Source organism: Mobula hypostoma, chromosome 8 (genome assembly GCF_963921235.1).
Source record: "Mobula hypostoma chromosome 8, sMobHyp1.1, whole genome shotgun sequence".
Classification (NCBI taxonomy): Eukaryota; Metazoa; Chordata; class Chondrichthyes; order Myliobatiformes; family Myliobatidae; genus Mobula; species Mobula hypostoma.
Genome location: NC_086104.1, coordinates 140997751 through 141024185, shown reverse-complemented (window position 1 = coordinate 141024185; position 26435 = coordinate 140997751). Strand labels below are relative to the sequence as shown.

At 42.5% G+C, this 26435-nt stretch overlaps 1 protein-coding gene across 3 annotated transcripts in view; it reads right to left on the bottom strand.

The window, feature by feature from the left end:
• Positions 1-26435, bottom strand: part of LOC134351017 (anthrax toxin receptor 1-like) — a 290770-nt gene that overhangs the window by 45616 nt on the left and 218719 nt on the right. For all 3 annotated transcript variants that reach the window (XM_063056982.1, XM_063056983.1, XM_063056984.1), the window contains 3 exons: positions 25267-25365; positions 19137-19307; positions 9878-9958 (listed from right to left, as the gene is read on the bottom strand). In XM_063056982.1, the coding sequence (XP_062913052.1) occupies positions 9878-9958; positions 19137-19307; positions 25267-25365 (351 nt within the window). The remainder of the gene's footprint in view (positions 1-9877; positions 9959-19136; positions 19308-25266; positions 25366-26435) is intronic.

Sequence of the window (26435 nt, the reverse complement as noted above, 5' to 3'; positions counted from 1 at the left end):
GGGTCAAGACTGCATCGTAGCTGAGAATGTGGAAGGAGATAGTCAATATAAAGAGGTGATTGGGAAGGTGAAAGCAGGAGCTTTATACTGGCTCTCTTCTCTCGACACACAGTCCTGGTGAAACAGCACAGAGACAGAAACATTGACCATCCCTATGTCTCCAAAAACAGATCACCTAATTAATAACTCTTTTTTAGAAAGAGAAAATGTCAAACACTTCAAGCATTAACTCATTTTCTCTTCCATGGATGCTACCTGACCTGCTGAGTGTTTCCAGCATTTACTGCTTTTTACCTCATCTTTCCAACACCTGCAGTTTTTGTTGTTTTTCGATGTTCTTTAAATTCAAATTGATGGTTGAGTTTCTGATATATCATAGTGACCACATCTCTGAAATACTTTATTGACGACAAAGCATCAGAGATAGTGTGGAAATATAATTCTTTCTTGAGTTTATTTGCATGATATAGGCTGTGATTAAGGGAATCCCTATTGCCTCAATCATAAGTCTGAATGTTATAACCATATAACCATATAACAAATACAGCACGGAAACAGGTCATCTCGGCCCTTCTAGTCCGTGCCGAACGCTTACTCTCACCTAGTCCCACCGACCTGCACTCGGCCCATAACCCTCCATTCCTTTCTTGTCCATATAGCTATCCAATTTTACTTTAAATGATAATATCGAACCTGCCTCTACCACTTCTGCTGGAAGCTCGTTCCACACAGCTACCACTCTCTGAGTAAAGAAGTTCCCCCTCAAGTTACCCCTAAACTTTTGCCCCCTAACTCTCAACTCATGTCCTCTTGTTTGAATCTCCCTGACTCTCAATGGAAAAAGCCTATCCACGTCAAGTTAAACCTATCTATCCCCCTCATAATTTTAAATACCAATATCAAGTCCCCCCTCAACCTTCTACACTCCAATGAATAAAGACCCAACTTGTTCAACCTTTCTCTGTAACTTAGGTGCTGAAATCCAGGTAACATTCTAGTAAATCTTCTCTGTACTCTCTCTATTTTGTTGATATCTTTGCTATAATTCGGTGACCAGAACTGTACACAATACTCCAAATTTGGCCTTCCCAATGCCTTGTACAATTTTAACATTACATCCTAACTCCTACACTCAATGCTCTGATTTATAAAGGCCAGCATACCAAAAGCTTTCTTCACCACCCTATCCACATGAGATTCCACCTTCAGGGAACTATGCACCGTTATTCCGAGATCCCTCTGTCCTACTGCATTCTTCAATGACCTACCATTTACCATGTATGTCCTATTTTGATTAGTCCTACCAAAATGTAGCACCTCACATTTATCAGCATTAAACTCCATCTGCCATCTTTCAGTCCACTCTTCTAACTGGCCTGAATCTCTCTGCAAGCTTTGAAAACCTACTTCATTATCCACAACACCACCTATCTTAGTATCATCTGCATACTTACTCGTCCAGATCATTAATGTATATGACAAACAACATTGGACTCAGTACAGATCCCTGAGGCACACCACTAGTCACTGGCCTCCAATCTGACAAACAGTTATCCACCACTACTCTCTGGCGTCTCCCATCCAGCCACTGCTGAATCCATTTTACTACTTCAATATTAATACCTAATGATTGAACCTTCCTAACTAACCTTCCATGTGAATCCTTGTCAAAGGCCTTACTGGTCCATATAGACAACATCCACCGCTTTACCCTCGTCAACTTTCCTAGTAACCTCTTCAAAAAATTCAATAAGATTTGTCAAACATGACCTTCCACGCACAAATCCACGTTGACTGTTCCTAATCAGACCCTGTCTATCCAGATAATTATATATACCATCTCTAAGAATGCTTTCCACCAATTTACCCATCACTGACGTCAAACTCACAGGCCGATAATTACTAGGTTTACTCTTAGAACCCTTTTTAAACAATGGAACAACATGAACAATATGCCAGTTCTCCGGCACCATCCCCGTTTCTAATAACATTTGAAATATTTCTGTCAGAGCCCCTGTTAATGAATGACGAACAACCAAAGTGTGAAGAAAGTAACATTGAACTCTAAGTATAATAGTATAGGTGAAGAACAGAGAAACAGGCTACAAATAGATAGTTTTCAAATGAACAGCTTTAACTGGCACTCGGTCATTAAACTGAACAGTTTCCTTCTGTGATTTAGATCAACTGAAATCTTCCCTGAGGTTCATTAATGTTCCATTCACATCTTGAAGTTCTGTACTCAAAACTCAAGTTAAATAGACTCTTTACATCCTCACTGTCCATTTCTGTTAAAGAAATGGGATAACTACACACACTAGCCCATCCACTGAGCTGTTCCCACTTTAAGTACTCTTTATCACATTATCTCATGTTCTTGTTGTTTATTGCTATTTTACTTATATTCACATTTGCACATTTTGTTGTCTTCTGCACTCTAGTTGATCTTTCATTGATCCTGTTATAGTTACTATTTCTATAGATTTGCTGAGTATGCCCATAGGAAATGAATCTCAGGGTTGTAGATAATGACATATCGTCATGGTCCGGTCCGTGAAGTCCGGATTCTGGTTCACGGTCCGGTCCATTGTTCATTATTCCAGGTTTTCTAGTTTTCCCTTTTTTCTGTTGGGTGCTCTAGTTGAGGCAGCTGATTCACATTTTGGGCTGGCTACATAAATAGCTCCTTGGTTCAGCTTCAGTTGCTGGACTGTTCCCTTCCCTTTTGCCTTGCCTGCACTGCTGTGAAGTTCTGCTGCTGGAGCTGGACTGGAGCCTTGCTGTGCCCAGATAAGGAACTGTCTTTCATTGTTTGGAACTGTCTCTGTGTCCATGCCTTTGTTAGGTAGGTCTGGCTGTTTGCTGCTACCTTGTGTTGAGAACTGTATCTATGTTCTGTATATGAGCCCCGGCCCTACAGCCTGTTCCCAAGGAAGGGTCCTGGCTCTGTGTTCCTGTTCTCCATTGACCTAGGCTCTGTGTTCCTGTCCTCCCTTGACCAAGGCTCTGTGTTTGTCTTGCCCAGGAGTGTCTTGTTCTGTCCTGTAGCCTTGCCTAGTCCTGTCTCCCAAGACCACGTCATGTCTTTGCCTAGTTCTGGAGTCTGAGCCCAAGTCAAGACCTAGGTTCTGGGTCCTTGTCCAGTCTCTGGCTCGGAGTCTGAACCCAAGCCTTGTCATGTCCTTGCCTTGAGGAACCCAAGCCATGAAGAACCCAAGCCATGTCCAGTCCTGTAGCCACATCATGTCCTCGCCTAATTCTGGGGTCCAAGCCCAAGTCAAGACCCAGGTTCTGGGTCCTTGTCCAGTCTCCACCTCGGAGTCCAAGCCCAGGCTCCTAGTTCCCAGTTCCTTGTCCTGGTCCTGCTTGCCTCGCCAATGACCTAGCCCAAGTCTGTGTTCTTGTCTCAGCTCTCTAGTCAAGTCCTGTTCCTAGTACTTCAGTGTCTGTGTCTTGCATTTGGGTCCACTCCCAGTGTCCCTGTTATGACATATATGTACTCTGCTAATAAAATTTACTTTGAACTTTGAACATTTGAAGCTTATCCTATCAATCTGTTCCTCTAATGAGAACAAAGGCATTGTTTATATAACACTAATCCAGGCCTATGTAAGCGGGTAGAGGACATTAGAGAAAGAGAGAAGTAATGTGCAAGTATAATGAAATGAAGGATGGGAAATGTCTTTTGCTCCAACCAGTCTGTGCCATAGATGTGTAATGCTTCCTGCATCATACAACATAGAACTCCCACCCATCCATATACATTTAATATTCTAGCTAACATAATTAAAAATATAACCTGGAATTTTTGTTGATTGCATTAAAGGAAAAAGTAATTGCACTAAAAGGAAAACTGAAGATGTTGCCTGGCCTAGATATGTCCAGTTAAAGGGAAGGATTGGCTGGGCTGGTATGATTTCCCTTTGTAACAGAGGGGTTAATAGGGACAAAACAATAAGGCAAAATAAAACCAAGGGACCACCTGCTGAGAGAAGATAACTGAACGAGGTAGATTTAAGGTAGAAGGACTAGTGGAGAACTGGGGATTTTAACCAAATGGCTGGTGGGGGAGAGGGAGGTGCAAGGGACAATTCAGCAGGTGGTGGGGGGGGGAGGGTGAAGGGGTTTGAAACTTCCTTGCTGGTCAAGGAAAATGCTCCCAACATTTACAAATTATAGACGGACACTTGGTGTTCTCTAATTTTAAGGACAATTAACTGATAGTTGGGGGAGGGGGTCTAGTATCAATATTGCTCTTTTATGGACACATTGGACACAATTGACAGAATGACCTCTATCTTAATCTTGAAATGCATTATGGAATGCAAACCATTTGAAACTGTCTTTACAAGCTGATGACAGACTCAGCTGGAAGTTGGTTACATTCTTTCTTGTCGGAATAAGTTCATCTGCCTTCAGTGACTGTTCAAGCAGCCTGAGCCATAGACAGACGACTCTCCGGGAATAAAAAAAACTAACCACCATCCAATCTAATTCTGCACTTACAGGAAATATAAATATGAGATCACTGCTCCTCTATTTATTCAATTTACAGAATTTCTTCACATCAGCCTAGCCAAAACTTATCCTTTAAACAATATTGGTAAAACAGATTTTCCAATTGCCATTTGGGGAGCTTGCCTTGCGTAGATTGCCTGCTATATTTCTTCCATGACAACATAAAAAAAACATAATTAAGTCAGCAGTTCAAAAATCTGAATCGGGTTTAATATCACTGGCATGTGTTGTGAAATTTTTTTGCGGCAGCAGTACAATGCAGTACACAGTAATAAAAACTGTACATTACAGTAAGAAGCACAATATATATTAAAATAACTTAAACAAGTAGTGCAAAAAGATGGAAAAAATACCGAGGAAGTGCTCATGGGTTCATTGTCCATTCAGAAATCTGACGGTGGAGGGGAAGAAGCTATTCCTGAAATATTGTCTGTGTGTTTTCAGGCTCCCATACCTCCTCCTTGGTAGTGGCAATGAGAAGAGGGCATGTCCTGGGTGATGTGGCCCCTTAATGAAGGATGCCATCTTTTTTGAGGCATCGTCTTTTGAAGGTGTCCTATAAGCTGGGGAGGCTAGGGCCCACAATGGAACTGGTTGAGTTTACAAATTTTGCAGCTTTTTCCAATCCTGTGCAGTGGCCTTCTAGGCAGTGATGCAACCAGTTAGAATGCTCTCTGCAGTACATCTGTAGAAATTTGCAAGTGTCTTTGGTGACATACCAATTCTCTTCAAACTCCTAATGAACTATAGCCGCTGTTGTGCCTTCTTCGTAAATGCATCATTATGTTGGACCACTCAGAGATGTGATACCTCTGCTCACCTTTTCCACTTCTGATCCCTCGACGATGACTGATGTGTGTTCCCTTAACTTACCCTTCCTGAAGTCCACAATCAATTTCTTGTTTTTACTGATGTTTAGTGCAAGCTGATGCTGCAACAACACTTAACCAGCTGATGTATCTTGGTCCTGTATGCTTCCTGTTACCACCTGAAATTCCCCCAACAGAAGTTGCATCATTGGCAAATTTATGGTTGTCATTTGAGTCCTGCCTAGCCACACAGTCATGGGTGTAGTGAGTAGAGCAGTGGGCTAAGCATGCATCCTTGAGGTATGCCAGTGTTGATTATCAGCAAGGAGGAGATGTTACTTCCCATCTGCACAGACCGGTCTCCTGGTGAGGAAGTCAAGGATCCAGTAGCTGAGGGAGGTACAGACACCCAGGTGTTGGAGCTTGTTGATTCAAAATGAGGGAATGAACACTGAACTGCAAGTCAATAAACAGTTCTTGACATAAGTACAAGAGCCTCAGGACATGAACCACCAGGTTCAAGAACAGTTACTACCTCACAACAATCAGGCTCTTGTACAAAAGGGGATAACTACATTCAATTGCCCATTCACTGAAATGTTCCCACAACCAATGATCTCACTTTAAGATATCTTTATCTTGTTACTTCATGATCTTGTTATTTATTGCTATTTATTTATATTTGCATTTGCCTGGTTGTCTTCTGCACTCTAATTGATCTTTCTTTGATCCTGTTATAGTTACTATTCTATAGATTTGCTTGCAGGAAAATGAATCTCAGGGTTCAACATGGTGACATGTATGTCCTTTGATAATAAATTACTTTGAACTATTGTCCAGGTGATGCAAAACACTATGAAGGTAGCAGGTCTTTTATACTTAAAACAGTATAATAATTTCATTATTTTATAAACTTTGATTAATTCTCTACTGAATTTGTTTTGCTGTGAGTCTATTTGGCATTTTAAATGAGAAATGATTTGAATGGCCCTCCTTCTGTTAATGTCAGTCACTGAAAAGGAGAGACTAAATAAGGTGAAAAAGGAGGACCTACTTTGAGGAAAATGGATCTCACTGGATGAAAAGGTGGTGGAGAGAGAAACCCCAACCATCTGAGTAACTGGTATGCCTAAGGTACTATGAACTGCAGCAGAACAGTGTGATATATCTAAATAGCTAGAATGGATACAATGGGCTGAATGGACTTCTCTGCTATTTCACAAGTTCAAAATTGGGCACAGAATTCTGTCCAAGGAATAAGCATAGATAGATTTTGAAGAGCTTGTTTGTTTGGGTACATGAATAATATTAACAGACCGGTGAAACGTTGGTAGAATCTGAAGGCAGGCTTGAACACCCACATTCAACTTGCAAGTGGGCCAGCACTGGGAGTTAAGCTGCACAGATCGGAAATCTTCCAGCTCTGATACCCATTTCCTGCTGTGTTGGCCAGCCTGGAGGAAACTCTCCATTGATTGGGGTCTATTATGGATGTTGTGTCCTAATTGATTACATTTGATACACACGGCAGTATGCAAGATAGGGCAGTACGAGATGGAGAGTCAGATGTTGCCCGTGCAGCAGGCTCCCTTCTGCACACAGTAGATGAACCTAAAGGAATGGCAGAGACCGCTACAGTTTGGCACCAGTGGCATTGCAGGGGTTGTCATTCAGCATTGAACTCAACGTAGGACTCCCTTGGGGACTCCAACTCTAGGTTTACTCCCAAAGCTTTTTCCATGAGTGGGTATAACCACAAGGCTGCTGAGGTTTGAAATCTGAGTTTTCCTTCTCCTAAATGAGCTGCCAACCATGGCTGACGAGCCCCATCTGCCTGAAGTTGACAGAATTCAGGAACATTAATAAATCAGGTAACTGCAATAAATTTTGTCCCAGTGGAATCTTAAATTAGTATGTTAGGCAGTGTCTGACCCAAAGAAATTTTATACACCAAGGTAGCTGTCAGTGAAAAATGTCCTGTGTTGCAACTACAATGAAATGATTCCACCACCAAGTTTGGTAGGATACCTTGAGTGTAGCCTCAAATGTTGCGTTACAAATAGTTTAGCAAATTTAATTGTAGCAAGACTAATATTAAAGTGTCTGTAAATCAATTTTAATTCCATTTCAAATATGCTGTTCAGTCCAGAAAAAAAATCCTTTCTCCATGTTTTCCCTGTTGATAATGATATGCCAGGATTCAGTTTCAGTAAGGTTTGTTAGGAACATTCCCTTGTTATGACAACATAAGCAGAGATTTGTTGCTATGGTGCCCTAGCCAGAGGGAAATCGTCCTTCAGTCCTACCTCTGCCCCTAAAATCTCCAAACACATAAATAAATAAGCAGCTAACTACTTAATTCCACATCTTTCTGAACTTTTCTATTTATCCACCAGTACCGGAGATATCGACATGCACTGTGTCCCTGATCGGGTGCTGACACACACTTGGATTCAGTCTGATCCGCTGCAAAGCTCGAATGGGAAATGTATCTGGCTTAAAGCCCAAACCTTCCAGGTTCTTAAAAGTACTCTTTGCTCCTTTTAAAGCCTGTAATAGAAGTTTTAGTTGACTACAGTTTTACAAAGGTAGATTTTACTCCACAGTTGTCTGGGTCCCTGGGAGAAAACTTCCTCTGTGAAGACAGTGGAAATGTTCTCCCTAGTTACTATCTACAATGAGATCAAAAACCTTCTCATGGGGCGGCAGATGTGACCTTGAGGTTGTTCATCTCTTTAAATCTTCATCCCATTCCCTGCCCCCATGTCTTGGCTTGCTATGTGGCTTGGCCGAAATTTGACAAGCTTGAGGAACAGAAACCAGTTTTTTGATTGTGTACTTTGAAATCTTCTGGATTGAGTTCAGCATGTCCATGTCTTTTAAGGTTTCATAACTTTGACTGTTTGCCAGAACTGGAAAGATTCAGTTGTCGTATCTTTGACCAAGTACTGGAAGATAGGGGAGTCATCTCTGCATTAATTGACCAGCAACCAGCAACTGAATATTACATCAGTTTCATACTTTGTTGGTGGAAAGTGCCCCAGCCCAATGCATGCTTCATCCAGAGAAGAGAGGAGATTTATTATGCATTAAAGTTCATGCCAGTGTCCCAATCAAATAGAAGATTAAGATACAGGTTATATGTTTGCTCCTTTCCCTGAACCAAAGATCATCTCAATTTCATTCAAAATATGAAAGCGTTCATTCACTCAAAACCTACGGTTAAAGAAATCACTATTTAAGAATCTAGAATGTATAATCTGCCTATCATAAAAGTTCAACAATTCTGGGCGTCTGGAGGGAACTGACACTAAACCAAATATCTTAAAACAGTACCTCTGGCGATTTTTCGATTGATCTGTGGAAAGACAGCAATTTTGACAAGACTGTCTGTAGAGTACCTCATCAACCATTGACTCATTTGATACTTTCCATTTCCAACCCTGCACTGGTTGGGCTATTGATGGATTTACAAGTAAGTTTCTCAATATTAAAAGCAATGCATGCCAATTATTGTTTTGTTTTGTACAAATAACCACTGGGACCTGTTCTTGCTCACAGCTCCACTTGGCTGAGCTTATGAAAACCATCTGTGGTTTTCCTCTTCCTACATTATCAGGCAGCATTTAACTCACATGACTACTCTACTTTAAATGTTCCTACACTTTTGCAACTGTCCTCTGTTTGCAACATCTCATGGAATTTATCTTTGTTATTCCCTTTCTTTCCTGGTAATATTGTTTTTGTTCCATAGATACCGGTTGAAATGCAAATGATGACCTTCAACCAGATGACATTGACCACATTCGTCCACCAGACATCAACAAACTATTGATGACAAACTAGAGCCACTTCCTGTCCTGTCTATATGAGCCTATACCTGTAGATGTATGCACACTAACGTGCTTGCTGCTGTCTTTTATGAGTCTTCAGGGTTGAAGACTTCCTGAGGAGGCAGCCTGGTGGATGCTCTTACATCTTTTGTCTGACTGCATTCGTTCTTTGGGTGCTCACAGACGTCTCTGTTCTATCCTATGGTTAACCCTCAACCCTTGCCCTTCCCTTGTTATCTAATGTTGCCCATACATTGGACCCCTTGTGATGAGGGGTGAAAACCATTTCCAATGCAACTGTTAGTTCTGCAATAAAAGATTCCTGATTATTTCCTAATATTGTTGGGAACCTTACACACTACAGCACTGCCAATATCATTATACTAGTTTCTGTCTGTTGGGAAAAAGTTTACAGTGTACTTTCCATATATTTTTGACATTTCTTGTCCTTGATTTATTGGACAAGAGGAGAGTTTGTGGTGGCTACATTGCTTTCTATAGTCAACGCCGATTAAGGGAACTTTCTCTGGCAGCAGTTGGCTAGGAAGAACTATCTGTAGTCTTAAATAGAAGTGACTAATCCAGAGGAAGAAGGTTCTTTTAACAAATGAACATGTTACATTAATCAGACTGCCATAATCCCAGAAAGATTCTTTCAGATAAGTAGACTTCATTGCTTTTTTTTTTTGGGAGGAAACATTCAACATCATGCTCTACCTTGTCTCCAGGACGAGGGCGCATCACAGATACCCGATCGTAGCCTTTCCTCAGGAGAACCCACAGTGCATCTAGCTTGCCCTGAAATTAACGGAAGAATCATTAGGGATGTTATTGTAAGGAAGAGAAACTCATTTAAATACTTCATTGTTCTATTTGTGTCTGTTCATTTTCCATAACTACTTCCATGTTCACTTTTACTGATTCCATAAACCTGTAAGTTTTTTTCTTCTTACAATGCATAACTTGATTGCTTACCCATTATCTTGAGTCATTATAGTTGACAGCAAAAGGTTTGTCCTTTGGATGGAGCCATTTAGTGAACAGGATGGTTTGAACTGTTGGAGCAGAGAGATGACCTGCTGGACAGGTCTTTATGATGGAGAAGTTCGAGAGAGTGGACAAGTAGGGATGATATTTCTACTTTGGACTAAACCAGACCTTAGTGTAAATTTAAGGCATTACTGCAAATCTAACAGAGAATTCAGGAGATATTTCTTTACCCATATAGTAATTAGAATGTAGTATGTATTACTGTAGGGAGTAGTTGTGGTAAATATTATAGAAGTACTGTAGTTACTACCTGTTACACCGCTGGCATTTAGGGCAGCGATGAAGGTCCTACTCTCCATTGCTGTTTCCGTAACAATATTTTTTTGACCATTCAGGTTGTTATCCCTGAACTGAACCCCTGATCCTGGAGGACCAGTGGAACACTCTTAGTCTGGCCTCTACCCTTTGACCTGTTCAGCATGGTGAGCCTACGAAGAGCCGAAGCACAAGGCCCTGAATCCAGCTAACATAGCTCTCAAGGCCATTGAGGCACACGGGCTTCCACACCCTACAACAAAGTTGTGGTCCTCTTGGAGGAGCTTAGGGGAAATTGCTTCAACATGTTAGCTAGATGAAGAACATTGAAAGAAGGCTTACATGCTGTATTAAAACAGAAATGGACCCATTAGGCAAAATGGACTCCATGATGTAAATGTTTACAGAAGCAGCACAGAGTTCACGTGCTATTCCATGCCACTATCTTGTGACACTTCAATTGGACCCAGTAGGCAGGCATCAGCTAATGAAACATTGCTATGTTGCCATGAAGTGCAGTTTGAGATACCTGACTTCCAGCTCACTGACTTTAAACAATCCATGACTGGCAACTGTGATTCTTGAAGCTCTGACGCTAAATCCTGCTCCCTTGATGTTCTCCCTCAGAAACCCACCTCCTCGACCAAGATTTTGCCAACCTTCTGATATGTTAGACATTGATAAAGTATATTGGATAAAGCCCTTGCAAAGTCTCTAGTTTCTTAAAGTCAATGTGTGGATTGAAGCTGCAGGTAGAATTTCCTTGGTAAACAGTGTAATGAGTTAGGAAATATTGGGTTTACATGGGCTGTGGGTGGAAAGATTTTAATGAAAAGGACCATATCAGAGATGCAAACTACATTTGGTCCTTTACAGCACTATCTAAGGCCCAGTCCTGAATGACTTCTCTTTCATTATAAGGTAAGAGAGAGAAAAGGGATGTTTGCCAACAATTGCAAGATGTTCAATTTCACTCACAGCTCTTCCGTGAGTGAAGCAGTCCAAACCGTCGGCAGCAGACTATGACTACATTCAGACATAGGCTGATTAGTGAAAGTGACAGTAGTGGTACGGACATGGGAAGAAAACTATCTCCAACAAGAGAGAGTCAGAAATGCTGTGAGTCAGCTCTTTGGGCTCCAAAACCTATTTCATTCAGTGTAATGCACAAATTGGGAATGAGGGAGCAAACTCTCTCCAAACCTTACCCTGAAGATACACACTCAATGTTTTGGGAACAGCTTCTTCCCCTCTGCCATCAGATTTCTGAACTCGTAAACACCACCTTGCCTTTCCTCTTTTGCACCATTTTTTTGGTAACTTATAGTAATTTTTATATGTTGCACTGTAGGGCTGTCACTAAACAGGAAATTTCACAACATGTGTCAGTGTTGGCGCGTGGCCAAGTGGTTAAGGCATTGGTCTAGTGATCTGAAGGTCGCTAGTTCGAGCCTTGGCCGAGGCAGCGTGTTGTGTCCTTGAGCAAGGCACTTAACCACACATTGCTCTGCGACGATACCGGTGCCAAGCTGTATCGGCCCTAGTGCCCTTCCCTTGGACAACATCGGTGGCGTGGAGAGGGGAGACTTGCAGCATGGGCAACCGCCGGTCTTCCATACAACCTTGCTCAGGCCTGCGCCCTGGAAACCTTCCAAGGCGCAAATCCATGGTCTCACAAGACTAACGGATGCCTTAAAAAAAAACGTCAGTGATAACAAACCTGATTCTGACTCTGAAAACCTGATTCTGACTCTGATTCCAAATCCTCAAGAAGTTCAGCTCTTCCTAAATAAATTGGCTCGCTTGAGCGGCATCTCATCTAGCATGCTAAACATTCCTTCCCTTTATTTCTGCTGTGCAGTGGCTGTAATGTGTACTGTTTACAAACTGTTCTGAAGTAACTCTCTAAACCGCAATTTCTAACAAGGAAAACAAGGACAGCAGTCAAGTGTACTATCACTTACATCTACCCCTCCAAATCAAACACCAGCCTAACTTGGAAATACGGACCCTCATTGTTATTGGGTCAAGACCCTGGAACTGACTGCGTAATTGTGCTATGTAAGCACCTCACGAGGATGATTGCAGGCTTCTGACTGCCACCATTTCAAGCGTTTATATTTCCCCTCCTACTTGTTGGTCTCCCTGTACAACACAGATGCTAGACAGGCATCACACTTTCAAATCTTTGGCTGTAAGTTTTCCAAAGCCTCAGTCAGCACTCCAGGTTTTTGCCAGAATTAAAGTTAAAATAACCATAGGTAAACTGCAAAGTGTCAAGTCAACATATTGCCACCTCATGGGTCAACCACTGTTATGGCACTGTTTCATCTCCACAGGATTCTTGGAAATGCACAACCGAAAAGATCTCCTTCATTTCCACATCAGGGCAGTTAAGCAAGAAAGAAACACATTTTTTTTTGTCACAATATGTCTTTTGAGGAGAAATCCTGTGAATTTTCTCATGGTTATGCAGACAAAGGAAGGGTCTCGGCTCGAAAAGTCAACTCCATGGATGCTGCCTGACCTGCTGAGTTCCTCCAGCATTTTGTGTGTGTTGCTTTGGATTAACAGCATCTGCAGACTTTCTTGTGTTTATGATTAGCTATAACTTTTTCTGTTCAACCTGTGAAGATCAAGTGAATTGGTCTTTGCTGGGAAAATGAGAAAGCCTATTACTTTGATCTGTTTCACGTTTCTCGTCAGTCTCATTAAGAGGACTTTTGTTGACCTTCAACCTGTTGTCTCCTGCTAACAGCACACAGCACTGAGGGAGTTTATCTGTCTTGCAGCCATTGGCTTCAGGCAAAGTGTTATACTAAATCAACAGATTTGGCATTTTATTTCCAAAAGTAATCACCCAAATCAGACAACACACATCAAAGTTGCTGGTGAACGCAGCAGGCCAGGCAGCATCTGTAGGAAGAGGTGCAGTCGACGTTTCAGGCCGAGACCCTTCGTCAGGACTAACTGAAGGAAGAAATCAGAAACAGGTTTATTATCGCTTACATATTTCATGTTTTGTTTTGTTTTGTTTTGTGGCAGTGGTACGGTGCAATACACAAAAAAGATGATAAATTACTATAAGTAGTGCAAAATACAGAAGAAGTGTTTATATGTTTATGGTCCGTTCAGAAATCTAATGACAGAAGGGAAGAAGCTGTTCCTAAAATGTTGAATGTGTGTCTTCACGCTCCTGTATCTCCTCTCTGATGGTCGCAACAAGAAGAGGGCATTTCCTGTGGGGGTCCTTAATAATAGATGCCACCTTTTATCGAGGCAGCACCTCTGGAAGATGTCCTCGATGTTGGGGAGACTAGTACCATGATAGATTTGGCTGAGCTTACAGCCCTCTGCAGCTTTATTCCAACCCTGTGCAGTGCCTCCCCACCCCATACCAGATGGTGATGCAACCAGTGAGAATGCTCTCCAAGGTAAATCTGTAGAAATTTGTTCTTTAAACCCTTTAAATTTATAACCATTTGCATCTTAGGTGGTTTACTGTATATTCACTTACCTAATATGTGCATGATTAGCTGCATCAGAATTCATTGCTGACTTCAAACTCTCTGTGCAAAGGTGCTAAAGGGCCATGTATTTTAAAAGCAGCAATCCTTGTGTGTCATCATCATCATTATGTGCCTTGTCGTATGATAGTCATACTTTATTGATCCCGGGGGAAATTGCTTTTCGTTACAGTTGCACCATAAATGTGGACGATCATGGTCTACATTTACCATGATTGTACTTGTCAGATTTTTCGACAGAAGTGAGTTTGCTACTGCCGCCTTCTGGGCAGTGTCTTTACAAGACAACAGGAATTCTGCAGATGCTGGAAATTCAAGCAACACATATCAAAGTTGCTGGTGAACGCAGCAGGCCAAGCAGCATCTGTAGGAAGAGGTGCAGTCGACGTTTCAGGCCGAGACTAACTGAAGGAAGAGTGAGTAAGGGATTTGAAAGTTGGAGGGGGAGGGGGAGATCCAAAATGATAGGAGAAGACAGGAGGGGGAGGGATAGAGCCAAGAGCTGGACAGGTGATAGGCAAAAGGGGAAACGAGAGGATCATGGGACAGGAGGTCCGGGAAGAAAGACAAGGTTGGGGGGGGACCCAGAGGATGGGCAAGAGGTATATTCAGAGGGACAGAGGGAGAAAAAGGAGAGTGAGAGAAAGAATGTGTGCATAAAAATGGGTAACAGATGGGGTACGAGGGGGAGGTGGGGCCTTAGCGGAAGTTAGAGAAGTCGATGTTCATGCCATCAGGTTGGAGGCTACCCAGATGGAATATAAGGTGTTGTTCCTCCAACCTGAGTGTGGCTTCATCTTTACAGTAGAGGAGCCTGTGGATAGACATGTCAGAATGGGAATGGGATGTGGAATTAAAATGTGTGGCTACTGGGAGATCCTGCTTTCTCTGGCGGACAGAGCGTAGATTTTCAGCAAAGCGGTCTCCCAGTCTGCGTCGGGTCTCGCCAATATATAAAAGACCACATCGGGAGCACCGGATGCAGTATATCACCCCAGTCGACTCACAGGTGAAGTGTTGCCTCACCTGGAAGGACTGTTTGGGGCCCTGAGTGGTGGTAAGGGAGGAAGTGTAAGGGCATGTGTAGCACTTGTTCCGCTTACACGGATAAGTGCCAGGAGGGAGATCAGTGGGGAGGGATGGGGGGGACGAATGGACAAAGGAGTTGTGTAGGGAGCGATCCCTGCGGAATGCAGAGGGGGGGGGAGGGAAAGATGTGCTTAGTGGTGGGATCCCGTTGGAGGTGGCGGAAGTTACGGAGAATAATATGTTGGACCCGGAGGCTGGTGGGGTGGTAGGTGAGGACCAGGGGAACCCTATTCCTAGTGGGGTGGCGGGAGGATGGAGTGAGGGCAGATGTACGTGAAATGGCCATTGTCTCCCACACCATCACCGACTTTATCCGCTCAGGGGATCTCCCAGCCACTGCTACCAACCTTATAGTTCCCACACCCCGCACTTCCCGTTTCTACCTCCTACCCAAGATCCACAATCCTGCCTGTCCTGGCTGACCCATTGTCTCAGCTTGCTCCTGCCCCACCGAACTCATTTCTGCATACCTCGACACTGTTTTATCACCCCTGGGAGACCGGGAGACCGCTTTGCTGAAAATCTACGCTCTGTCCGCCAGAGAAAGCAGGATCTTCCAGTGGCCACACATTTTAATTCCACATCCCATTCCCATTCTGACATGTCTATCCATGGCCTCCTCTACTGTAAAGATGAAGCCACACTCAGGTTGGAGGAACAACACCTTATATTCCGTCTGGGTAGCCTCCAACCTGATGGCATGAACATCGACTTCTCTAACTTCCGCTAAGGCCCCACCTCCACCTCGTACCCCATCTGTTACTCATTTTTATGCACACATTCTTTCTCTCACTCTCCTTTTTCTCCCTCTGTCCCTCTGAATATACCTCTTGCCCATCCTCTGGGTCCCCCCCCGCCTTGTCTTTCTTTCCGGACCTCCTGTCCCATGATCCTCTTGTATCCCCTTTTGCCTATCACCTGTCCAGCTCTCGGCTCCATCCCTCCCCCTCCTGTCTTCTCCTATCATTTTGGATCTCCCCCTCCCCCTCCAACTTTCAAATCCCTTACTCACTCTTCCTTCAGTTAGTCCTGACAAAGGGTCTCGGCCTGAAACGTCGACTGCACCTCTTCCTACAGATGCTGCTTGGCCTGCTGCGTTCACCAGCAACTTTGATGTGTCTTTACAAGACAGAAGACCCTAGGCACTGTCAATACTCGACAGAGATTGCCTGTCTGGCAATCAGGGTCACGTAACTAGGACTTGTGATATGTACCAGCTGCTCATAAAACTATCCACCAGCTGCTTCCGTGGGTTTACGTGACCCTGATCGGGAGTGGGGTTGGAGGGGCTAAGCAGGTGCTACACCTTGCCCAAGGGTGACCTGTAGGCTGGCAGAGGGAAGGAGCACCTTATAGCAACTTTGGTTGAAATGTATCTCCACCCTGCCAGCCATATTATGTATACTTCCCTCAATTGAAGAATGCTGCCAGGTCCAGTGACATCTACTAACAGCCACAAAAATTGGGATTGACATTCACTAATGATTGATAGTATTAGAACAATTCTTAAATCACACGCAGCTAGTATTGTGCACAGAACAAGGAAGCACGGTTGGATTCACTTTCTAGAAGCACTGGCTTCAATGAATATTATGAATCTTGGATACCACAGATATCATAATATGTCAACCTTGCTCTCATGTCATTATTGGGTTTATTTCTATTTTCAGTAAGTCTATTTATTACATTGGATATACGAAGCGGAAATTAGCACTTTGAATTACTTGCCCATGTTGAAGTTAACACTTCTGCCAATCTTGCTTATAATTTCATCAGCATTTCCTTCTAACCCTTGAGAGTTTACATAACTTCTCATTAAAGGCATTCATTCTGTTAATACAGTTCTTCTTAATGGCATTGAGTTAAACATTCCTAACTGTTCTTTGGGTTAATATTTTATTGAATGCCCTATTAGTCTAATGGATAACTAGCTAATGTTATTGATCACTTAATTTTGGTCTTTCCCTCCAGGGTGCAGATCTAGTTTCTTGCTGATGTCACTGACTCAAACGCCTCAGGAGACTGAGATATTGAGATAGCAGGTGGTGTGCGCTGCTGTCTCTCTCTCTCTTTTTGATGGTAAGTGAGAACCTGTCGGTCCTCATGTCAGGGGAACTCGGAGAAGCAATGCATAAGATTGCAGCGTTGAAACAGCGAGTTGCTGGCCTCCCACGCTCATTGTTGCAGGAGCGATTTCTCTCTCCCTCAGAGCCTGTCTGAGATACCAAAATGTTGGGATGGACTGTAGTTTTGATGGACTCTAGATCAAGGTCTCTTTGGAGGCCTTTGCTGTTGATTGCATGGTGGGCAGAGGGGAATCGGTGATTCTGCTGGTGCAAGCGGTGGGAGGGGGAGGTTGATGCTTGTGTGTGGGAGGGGGGCTTTCGGGTTCATGTGTTTCTGTCACTCATTCTTTGGGGTTTCTTGTTTTGTGGATGTCTGTGAACAGTAAGAATCTCAGGTTGTATACTGCATACATTCTCTGATATTAAATTGAACGATTAAATCACTGAAGTGGGAACAAGGTGATGCCAGCCTTTCTTAATGTACCCCTCACAGGGCATTGTTTATCATTCCTCTCCCTGCCTTATGGTGCGTCAGGCAGCAGTCTCTGCTGTTTCCTTAGCACTTGTCTGTTCTTTACGATGTTGAGTTGCTAGCTCATAGCCCAACCCAGCATGGATGGAAAGCATGCACGGAGCTGGTCAGAATCAAACCCAGGACCAGTTGCCTCGAAGAGTGGTGGGGTCACTACATTACTGGCCAACCAACAGTGCATATCGACTGGCAAATAAATCACCATTGTCATTTGCCTGAAGAAAATTGTTCAGTCCCTTCATATAATTTCTGTGATTAATAAACATAATTTATTCAGTAGACGTCAGTGAAGCTGAAAACAGCAGAAGAAAAAAAATCTGCACCAATTAAGAATTGGCTTTTGAATAGCTGTGTTCACACTTGCTTGCTTGCGATATGAGTCTTGATGGCAAACCTAACGTTTCTTGCCCCTTTGCAATTGTGCTTTAGAGAGCAGTTAAGAGTCAACCATATTAGTGAACCCCACAACATTTTGAGATGGAACCTTTTACCTGACCTGATCCAAAGGAACTCCAGCCCCATGCAACAATGTGCCCGATTGTCTCAGTAATCCAGGGGCTTGAACTAATGATCTGGTGACAAGATGTACAATTCTACCATGGCAGGTGGGGAATTCAGATTCAGAAAATTAAATAAACCAGGAATAAAATGTTTGTTTGGACCACTAGATTGTTATATAACTTTCACAAATAATACTTAAGGAACTAAGTCAGTAATCACCCAAAATGGCCTATACAGTACTATGCAAAAGTCTTGGGTGCATATATATAGCTAGGATGTCTAAGATTTTTGCACAGTACTGTAGTAATTTTATGTATTACACTGTACTGCTGCCACAACCAAAAACAAATTTCATGACAAATGTGAGTGATACTAAACCTGATTCTGATGTGGGTCTCTATTGTGGACTGAGTGTGGGAGGGCAGCAGGGAGAGGGGAATCATGGTTAGGAATGGGGGAAGGGAGTGGGAAGCACCAGAAAGATATTCTGTAAAGATCAATACACCAGTTGTTTGGAATCAAATAACTTTGCCTGGTGTCTCAGGGCTGGGTGTGTCTGCAATTGCACCACCCCCTGCCTGGCACTCCTCCTTTGCCAGCTGCCTCAAACCCCTCCCACTATCTCACCATGCCCTCCCACAGTGCTCTATCTCACCATGCCCAAAATCCTTTGCTCCCACCAAAGTTACAAACTCGCACTCCAATCCACATTGACAAACACAGTACTGTGCAAAGTCATAGGTAACCTATCCATATATGTGTGCCTAAGACTTTTGCATAGTACCGTATATTAGATTGTAGCAGATGTGGTTGACTCTGAATTAACTGCTGTAATGGACAAACAAGTCACTCAGTTCAAGAATGAACATTAAATTCTGACCTTGCAGAAACACTAACATCCAATGAATAGAAAACCACAGTTGTTATCAGAAAATCCAGTGTGCAATGATTGTTACCTTGATTGGTGAGTACCATTTTCTTGGAGAGTTCAACTTGCGACCCACGTTATTGTTGTGCATTCCTGCCTCTGAGAACTCATATTCCTGTTCTGGCATTTTGACTCTGGCATTTTTGGCTTTTTCCAGTTTGGCACCCTCTTCAGTTGATCCCTTCTCGCCCCATCGAACCTAGAAAATGTTATATACAATATGAAAATAAATCCTACTGTGGAACGTCGCTGGAGAATAATGTCAGTGAAAGTCAGGTTGGAAATGGGAAGAGAGAGCTGCTGGAAAGTTGGACATGGATGAATTGGAAAATAATTTAGCAAAGTAATTAATGGCTCTGGAAAACAAGATCCATCTATTGCTTAAGGACAATAGGGAAATAGATAAGAGCAAATACAATGGAAACATGTAAGTCACCTCTTGTCTGTGTCATTCGTTAGATCACTGCCTCCAATCCATTTTTCTGCCTGATTCCCAATTAAAATCATGAAGGTTATTACAGCATCACTGTGGATATTAGAATCATTAGGCTCCTGCAGTTAAGACTCTTCATTTAAATACTTCTGCACTGTCAAATACAAATGGGAGTTTTTTTTTATTAAATAAATAGCATAGCTAGTAATTTTATTGCCCAATAGTGGGAGATTAGGATTAGGTGGAAACAACAGTATTAAACCTAAAACCCAGATCTACTCTCAATCTGGCTGGCTGCTACAGAACAAATCCTGAGCATGGGAATCTGGTTCTGATGTTGAATTCAACAGATCTTGCTAATTGCCATGCTAGTGTTGTCTGGTTTGTGGATATCCCCACTAGTTTCAATCATGGGGAGTTAATCTGTTGTAACAGAAGTGGTGGAACAGTGGTGGTTTCTCAGTCAGGCAAAGCATGCTGTGTAGTCATCCTGAGCTAGAGAAGGCCGAATAAGGTCACATATTATGCTTTGTTTTAGTGTGGACCAGAAAAAGTTACAGGCATTTATCTTGGTGCAATGCTATTACCGTGACAGTGATCAGCGATTGGGGCTCAATATCTGTTGCTGGCTGTAAGGAGTTTGCATATCGTCCTCGTAACCACATGGATTTTGTCCAGATGCTCCAGTTTTCTTCCACCTTCCGAAGATGTACTGGTTAAGGGTGGTAAGTTGTGGGCATGCTCTGTTGGTGTTGGTACTTGCGGGCTGCCCCCAGCACATATTTGGACTGTTAGTCACTGACGCAAATGATGCATTTTATTTATTTATTTATTTATGGTATGTGTGTGTCGCCAGCTAAGCCAGCATTTATTGAACACCTACGCTCTGTCCGCCAGAGAAGCAGGATCTCCCAGTGGCCACACATTTTAATTCCACGTCCCATTCCCATTCTGACATGTCTATCCACAGCCTCCTCTACTGTCAAGATGAAGCCACACTCAGGTTGGAGGAACAACACCTTGTATTCCATCTGGGTAGCCTCCAACCTGATGGCATGAACATTGACTTCTTTAACTTCCTTTAATGCCCCACCTCCCCTTCGTATTGCATCTGTTATTTATTATTATTTTTTTAAATATTTATTTCTCTCTCTCCTTTTTCTCCCTCTGTCCCTCTCACTATGCTCCTTGCCCATCCTCTGGGCTTCCCCCCTCCCCCTTTCTTTCTCTCTAGGCGTCCCGTCCCATGATCCTCTCATATCCCTTTTGCCAATCACCTGTCCAGCTCTTGGCTCCATCCCTCCCCCTCCTGTCTTCTCCTATCATTTTGGATCTCCCCCTCCCCCTCCCACTTTCAAATCTCTTACTATCTCTTCTTTCAGTTAGTCCTGACGAAGGGTCTCGGCCCAAAACATCGACTGTACCTCTTCCTAGAGATGCTGCCTGGCCTGCTGCGTTCACCAGCAAGTTTGATGTGTGTTGCTTGAAATTCCAGCATCTGCAGATTTCCTCGTGTTTGCATTTATTGCCCATCCCTGGTTACCCTTAAGAAGGTGATAAGCTGCCTTCTTGTATCGCTGTAGTCCCTGAGGTGTAGGTACATCCACCCTGTTGTTCAAGGTATGCCTAATGTTTCAATGTACATGCGATAGTAAAAAAAATCTCAATAATCTCTTTAGGTTTAAAAAGAAATCATCAGGGGTCACAAAGGTAATCTTGCTTTGTGTTAGGTACTTCTCCTCAACTGTTCTGAGGGCTGAGTGTTAATTTGCTTCACTTGTGCATTTCTGCCACTGCTGTCTTACTGGACTTCCATCATCTTAATGGTTTTCCATTTGTGGAGACTGATCGGCATACCTAGTGCTGGTAAATGACTAAAGCAAGGCCATGGAGCTATTTGCAAACAGAGTCTCACAGAAATAGCTCTGAAATATGTGTCATTTATTGGATTGCTTGTGGACATTTCTCATTTGCAGGGGTTTCCAACATGGGGTCCACGAACCCTTCAGTTAATGGTAGAGGTCCAAGGCATAAACAAGGTCAGGAACCCCTGCTTTAAGGATTGTATTATGTGACCAAGTGTTTGCTCTGTTTCAAAAGTACGTAGTGTGAAAATTTCCACTGCCTCTGTGGAACTACTATAAATGTACTTGCTACTTGAAGGTTATTTGTTGATAATTTGAATCACCAACTATTTTCCACTGGTCAGTGTTACTAGGACAGTAGGCATAAAATAATCTGCAGATGCTGGGGTCAAAGCAATACTCACAAGCCTCCTCTACTGCCATGATGAGGCTAAACTCAGGTTGGAGGAGCAACACCTTATATACCGTCTAGGTAGTCTCCAGCCCCTTGGTATGAACATAGAATTTTCACCTTCCGGTAATTCCCTCCCCCTCCCTTCCCCTAACCCTATGTCACTCTGCCCCCTCCCCCAGCTGCCTATCACCTCCCTCACGGTTCCGTCTCCTTCTACTACCCATTGTGTTTTCCCCTATTCCTCCTTCACCTTTCCTGCCTATCACCTCCCTGCTTCCCCTCCCCCACCCCTCTATCTTTCCCCTTACTGGTTTTTCACTTGGAACCTACCAGCCTTCTCCTTCCCACCCTCCCCCCACCTTCTTTATAGGGCCTCTGCCCCTTCCCTCTACAGTCCTGACGAAGGGTTCCAACCCGAAACATCGACCGATCTTTTCCACGGATGCTGCCCGACCTGCTGAGTTCCTCCAGTGTGTTGAGTGTTGCTTTGGCCCCAGCATCTGCAGATTATTTTCCACTGGTCAGTGTTACTAGGACAGTAGAGTTTTCTGGTTAGCTGTTGTGCCATTAACATTAATCAGCAGTTTAGTGAGGATGTTCTGACTCTGTATTCCAACAATCATTGCCTCCAGAGAATTACTGGAGGGAACTAAAATAAAATGCAATAATGAATACTGACTGGTACCCGATTAGAGTTTCAATTATTGTTTCACACTTGGAGGAAGTTAAATTCTCTTTGGCCAATTTACAACAGTCATCCAGAGTTGACTGAGAAATTTCAAGAAAAATGGAAACAATGAGAGTGGAGAGGAGGAAAGTGAGTATAGGAAAAGGGGTTTAGGCAATTAAATATTGAGACTAACAAACATGTCTAAGATCAAGTCCTAGGAAACAATCCCCCAACTCAATTCTTGTCTTGGAATAGAAATGGAAATGATCCTGATTTCAATAACATCTGCATAATATGATCCGTGGGATTGAGACACGCATACAGAATATTGAGCTCAGCAGGTCAGGCCTTTCAAAGTCTTGACCCGAAATGTCAGCTGTTCACTTCCCTCCATTAATGCTGCCTGACCTACTGAGTTCCTCCAGCATCTTGTATACATTGCTCAAGATCTTCCGTTTCTGAAGAACCTTCTGTGTGGGACTGAAGCATTCCCTCAAATTTATGCTGGTCCTTCCCCCACTGTTTAACACATGCATCAACATGTCATCATTTTTCTCAGCACTATAAATGTCACTTTTACAGCCCATTGTCTATCACACTCAAGCTGGTTCATGGCAGGATTCTGAATGATTTACATTGGTGTTCCTGGCATTGTAATGAAGTGAAGTTGATATGTGATGGGGAGCTTAAGTCAGTGACAGAGAGATTCAACAGTTCCCAGCTATTCAAAAACTAGCTCATCCAAGTTTATTGGGAAAGTATATCTGAGCTCCTCACTTTGTCTTGTTGAAGGAGCAGTCCAAGAGTAAATGGAGCCGAAATTCAATTATGTATTTCTATGTGTATTTTCATGCAATGTAGTAGGATACGTACATAGTTTGAGGCCACTTCTGAAATTAGGTTCCATAGCTGTATTAAACATATGTATATACATACATATATATGTATGTATCTATTGACATACAGCATGGAATAGATCCTTCTGGCCTTTGAGCCACGCAATCCAGCTATCCCCTGATTTAACTCCAGCCTGACCATGGGACAATTTACAATTAACCTACCAGCTGGTACATCTTTGGATTGTGGGAGGAAACCGGAGCACCCGGGGAAAACCCATGTGATCATGGGGAGAACGTAGAGGCAGTGATGGAAATGAACCCAGATTACCGGTACTGTAAAGTGTTGTGCTAACTGCTATGCTATCGTGCCACTCCATATACAGCAGCAAACAACAATTTTCTGCCCCAATATGTCTGGCCAAAGGAAAAAAATGATTTTAAAGAACTGGCGATACAGTGATTATTTTTAATACAACTATATATTTTAAAACATTTTGATCAGATTATTTGAAAGGAATATTTCTCTGGATAATCTTGTGATAAATTCTGTGTTTGTTACTGTTTTATGGTAATTCAAAAACCTCTGTAGGTATTTAATTAAATATGTTGTTCAGGTTTAAAGCTGCAATTTGAGTAATGAATTGAAAGGACAAACTTCCATTTAATTGACCCTACCATGCCTTTCAGAACATCTCAAAATCTGCTGCATCCATTGGCATAACTTTCCTAAGTGTGGTCACTGCTGTAAGGCAAGAACACAACATAAACAGGAGAAATTCTGCAGATGCTGAAAACCCAATTCAACACACACTCAAAATGCTGGAGGAACTAAGCAGGTCAGGCAGCATCTATGATAATGAATAAACAGTCAACCTTTCGGGCAGAGACCCTTCTTTAGTACCGGAAAGGAAGGGGGAAGAGGCCAGAATAAAAAAGGCGGAGGAGGGGTAGGAGAATAACTGGAAGGTGATAGGTAACAAATTTGCATATTGCAGTCTCTGTGAATCAGCAGAAATGCAGTGAATCGAGTATAAAGTATTAAGGATAATTTCAGCAATGTACCCAAAATTCTGGAGAAACTCAGCAAGTCAGGCAGCATCTATGGAGGGAAATAAAGAATCAGTGTTTTGGATTGAGACTCTTCATGAGGACTAGAATGGAAGAGGCTGAAGCCCGAACAAAAATGTTGGGGGACTCAGGAGTGAGAAGTTGGCAAGTGATTAAGGGTATTGCCTCAAAAGTTTGCCTATTTCCCTCCATAGATGCTGACTGACCTACTGAGTTCCTCAAGGACTTTGTACGTTGCCCCAGATTTTCTGCATCTGCAGAATCTCTTTTGTCTTTGTTTTTTTGCCCCACTGTGAAGTCTCTTTGAGGTATGACTACTTCCTCTCTTTCCTCCGCTCCTGAGGTTCTCCCCCTCTGTGTTCTCTGCTGCCCTGCACCTCTTTGACCTCGTGCTCACCCAGATTCACTACCACAGCCATGTGTACCTGCCAATCATCTCTTTCTTGGATTGCATAGTCTATTATCCTCCCCTATCAGATTCTTTCTTCTTCAATTCTTGATGTCCTCCACCTATTAGGTTCTCGTATCATTCCCTTTCATCCCCACTTCCCCATCCACCTACCTTCCCCTCACCTTGTTTCACATTTCACCTATCAGCTTGTACTCTCTCCCCCCCTCCCCGCCCTTTTTATTCTGGCTTCTGCCCCTTTCCTTTCCAGTGCTGATGAAGAGTCCCGGCCTGAAAAGTCAACTATTTATTTCCTTCTGTAGATGCTGTTTGACCTGCTGAGTTCCTCCAGCATTGTGTGCCTTGCTGTTGAGGATAATACTTCCACTGGAATTTAATTCAATGGTGAAAGCACTTTAAAATCTGATTAATTTGAGTTGAAAACATTGTTTACCTCCAGCCACTCACAAGTTTAATGAAGGGTTACTGATAATACTTTACCTCCATTCTTTTGATCCCTCCCACGCCTCGACCACCATAATATGAGGCATCAACAGTTGGCCATTTCTTCTTGGGCAATCCTTCCGAGTCCAAATCCTCCTGTAAGAGAGGGAATGATTAGTGGGGAACAAGAACGTGGGGTGCTGTACTCCTCTGTCAGATAAATTAACTGATATAATTTTTTTAAGCACTAGATCCTTCTTGATTTAATCCTTGATATGTTAGCCAAGGGGAAATGCCAAAGTTTTTAAAGCTTTCCAAGCAGATCTTTAAAGGTCAGCATGGACCAAATTCAGGTCCCCTATCCAACTACTAAATGTAAGTTCATGACAGAAAGAGAAGAAAAAAATCTGTGGAACTCGTGAACAACATATTTAATGTGTGTGTGTTATGAAGAGTAAGAATCAAAACAGGAAGAGCTCTGATGTCATTCAGGCAATCCAGAGGAGATTCATTACACATGATGGATTTTGCAATCATTCTCTCTGTTTACATCCCCAAGTAAAAGAAGTCTTTAAAAAACAAAGCTCTTTCTTTATATTTGTTTTCTGACTTTTAAGAGTATATTTAAAGCACTGTTAATGACTTTGTGTGGAATCTATTTTGTCTATTGAAGATCCAGCTTAATCCTTAGGAATTTGGTATGAAATACAAGGATGCTCAGAATCTTCAATTGCTTATTAACTCTTCTTTGGCTCGATGTTTTAAAACTTCAAGCTGTAACCACTGAACTGCACTGAGGACAGTAGCATATTTGCCACACTTGAGGAGGTTACAGGATAGTTCAGTCAGTGAACAATTAATATGTCCAAGTTAGAGTTTGAAGCTGTAAATTGTATCTTTTGTAATATTTGTAAAGGTATGTATGTATTGTATTATCACATTAACATCCATGAGCATGTCTAGGAGCTTGAATGGCAGCTAGGAAATTTGAAAAAGAAAAACTAGTATCAGTTATGGTAAACATTAAATTACCAGATATTCTTAAAGAACATAAGAAATACTTTAATACTTTATACTTTATTGTCACCAAACAATTGATACTAGAATGTACAATCATCACAGCAATATTTGATTCTGCGCTTCCCGCTCCCTGGATAACAAATATTAAATATTAAAAATAGTAAAAATTAGTAAATACCCTAAAAATTTAAATTATAAATCATAAA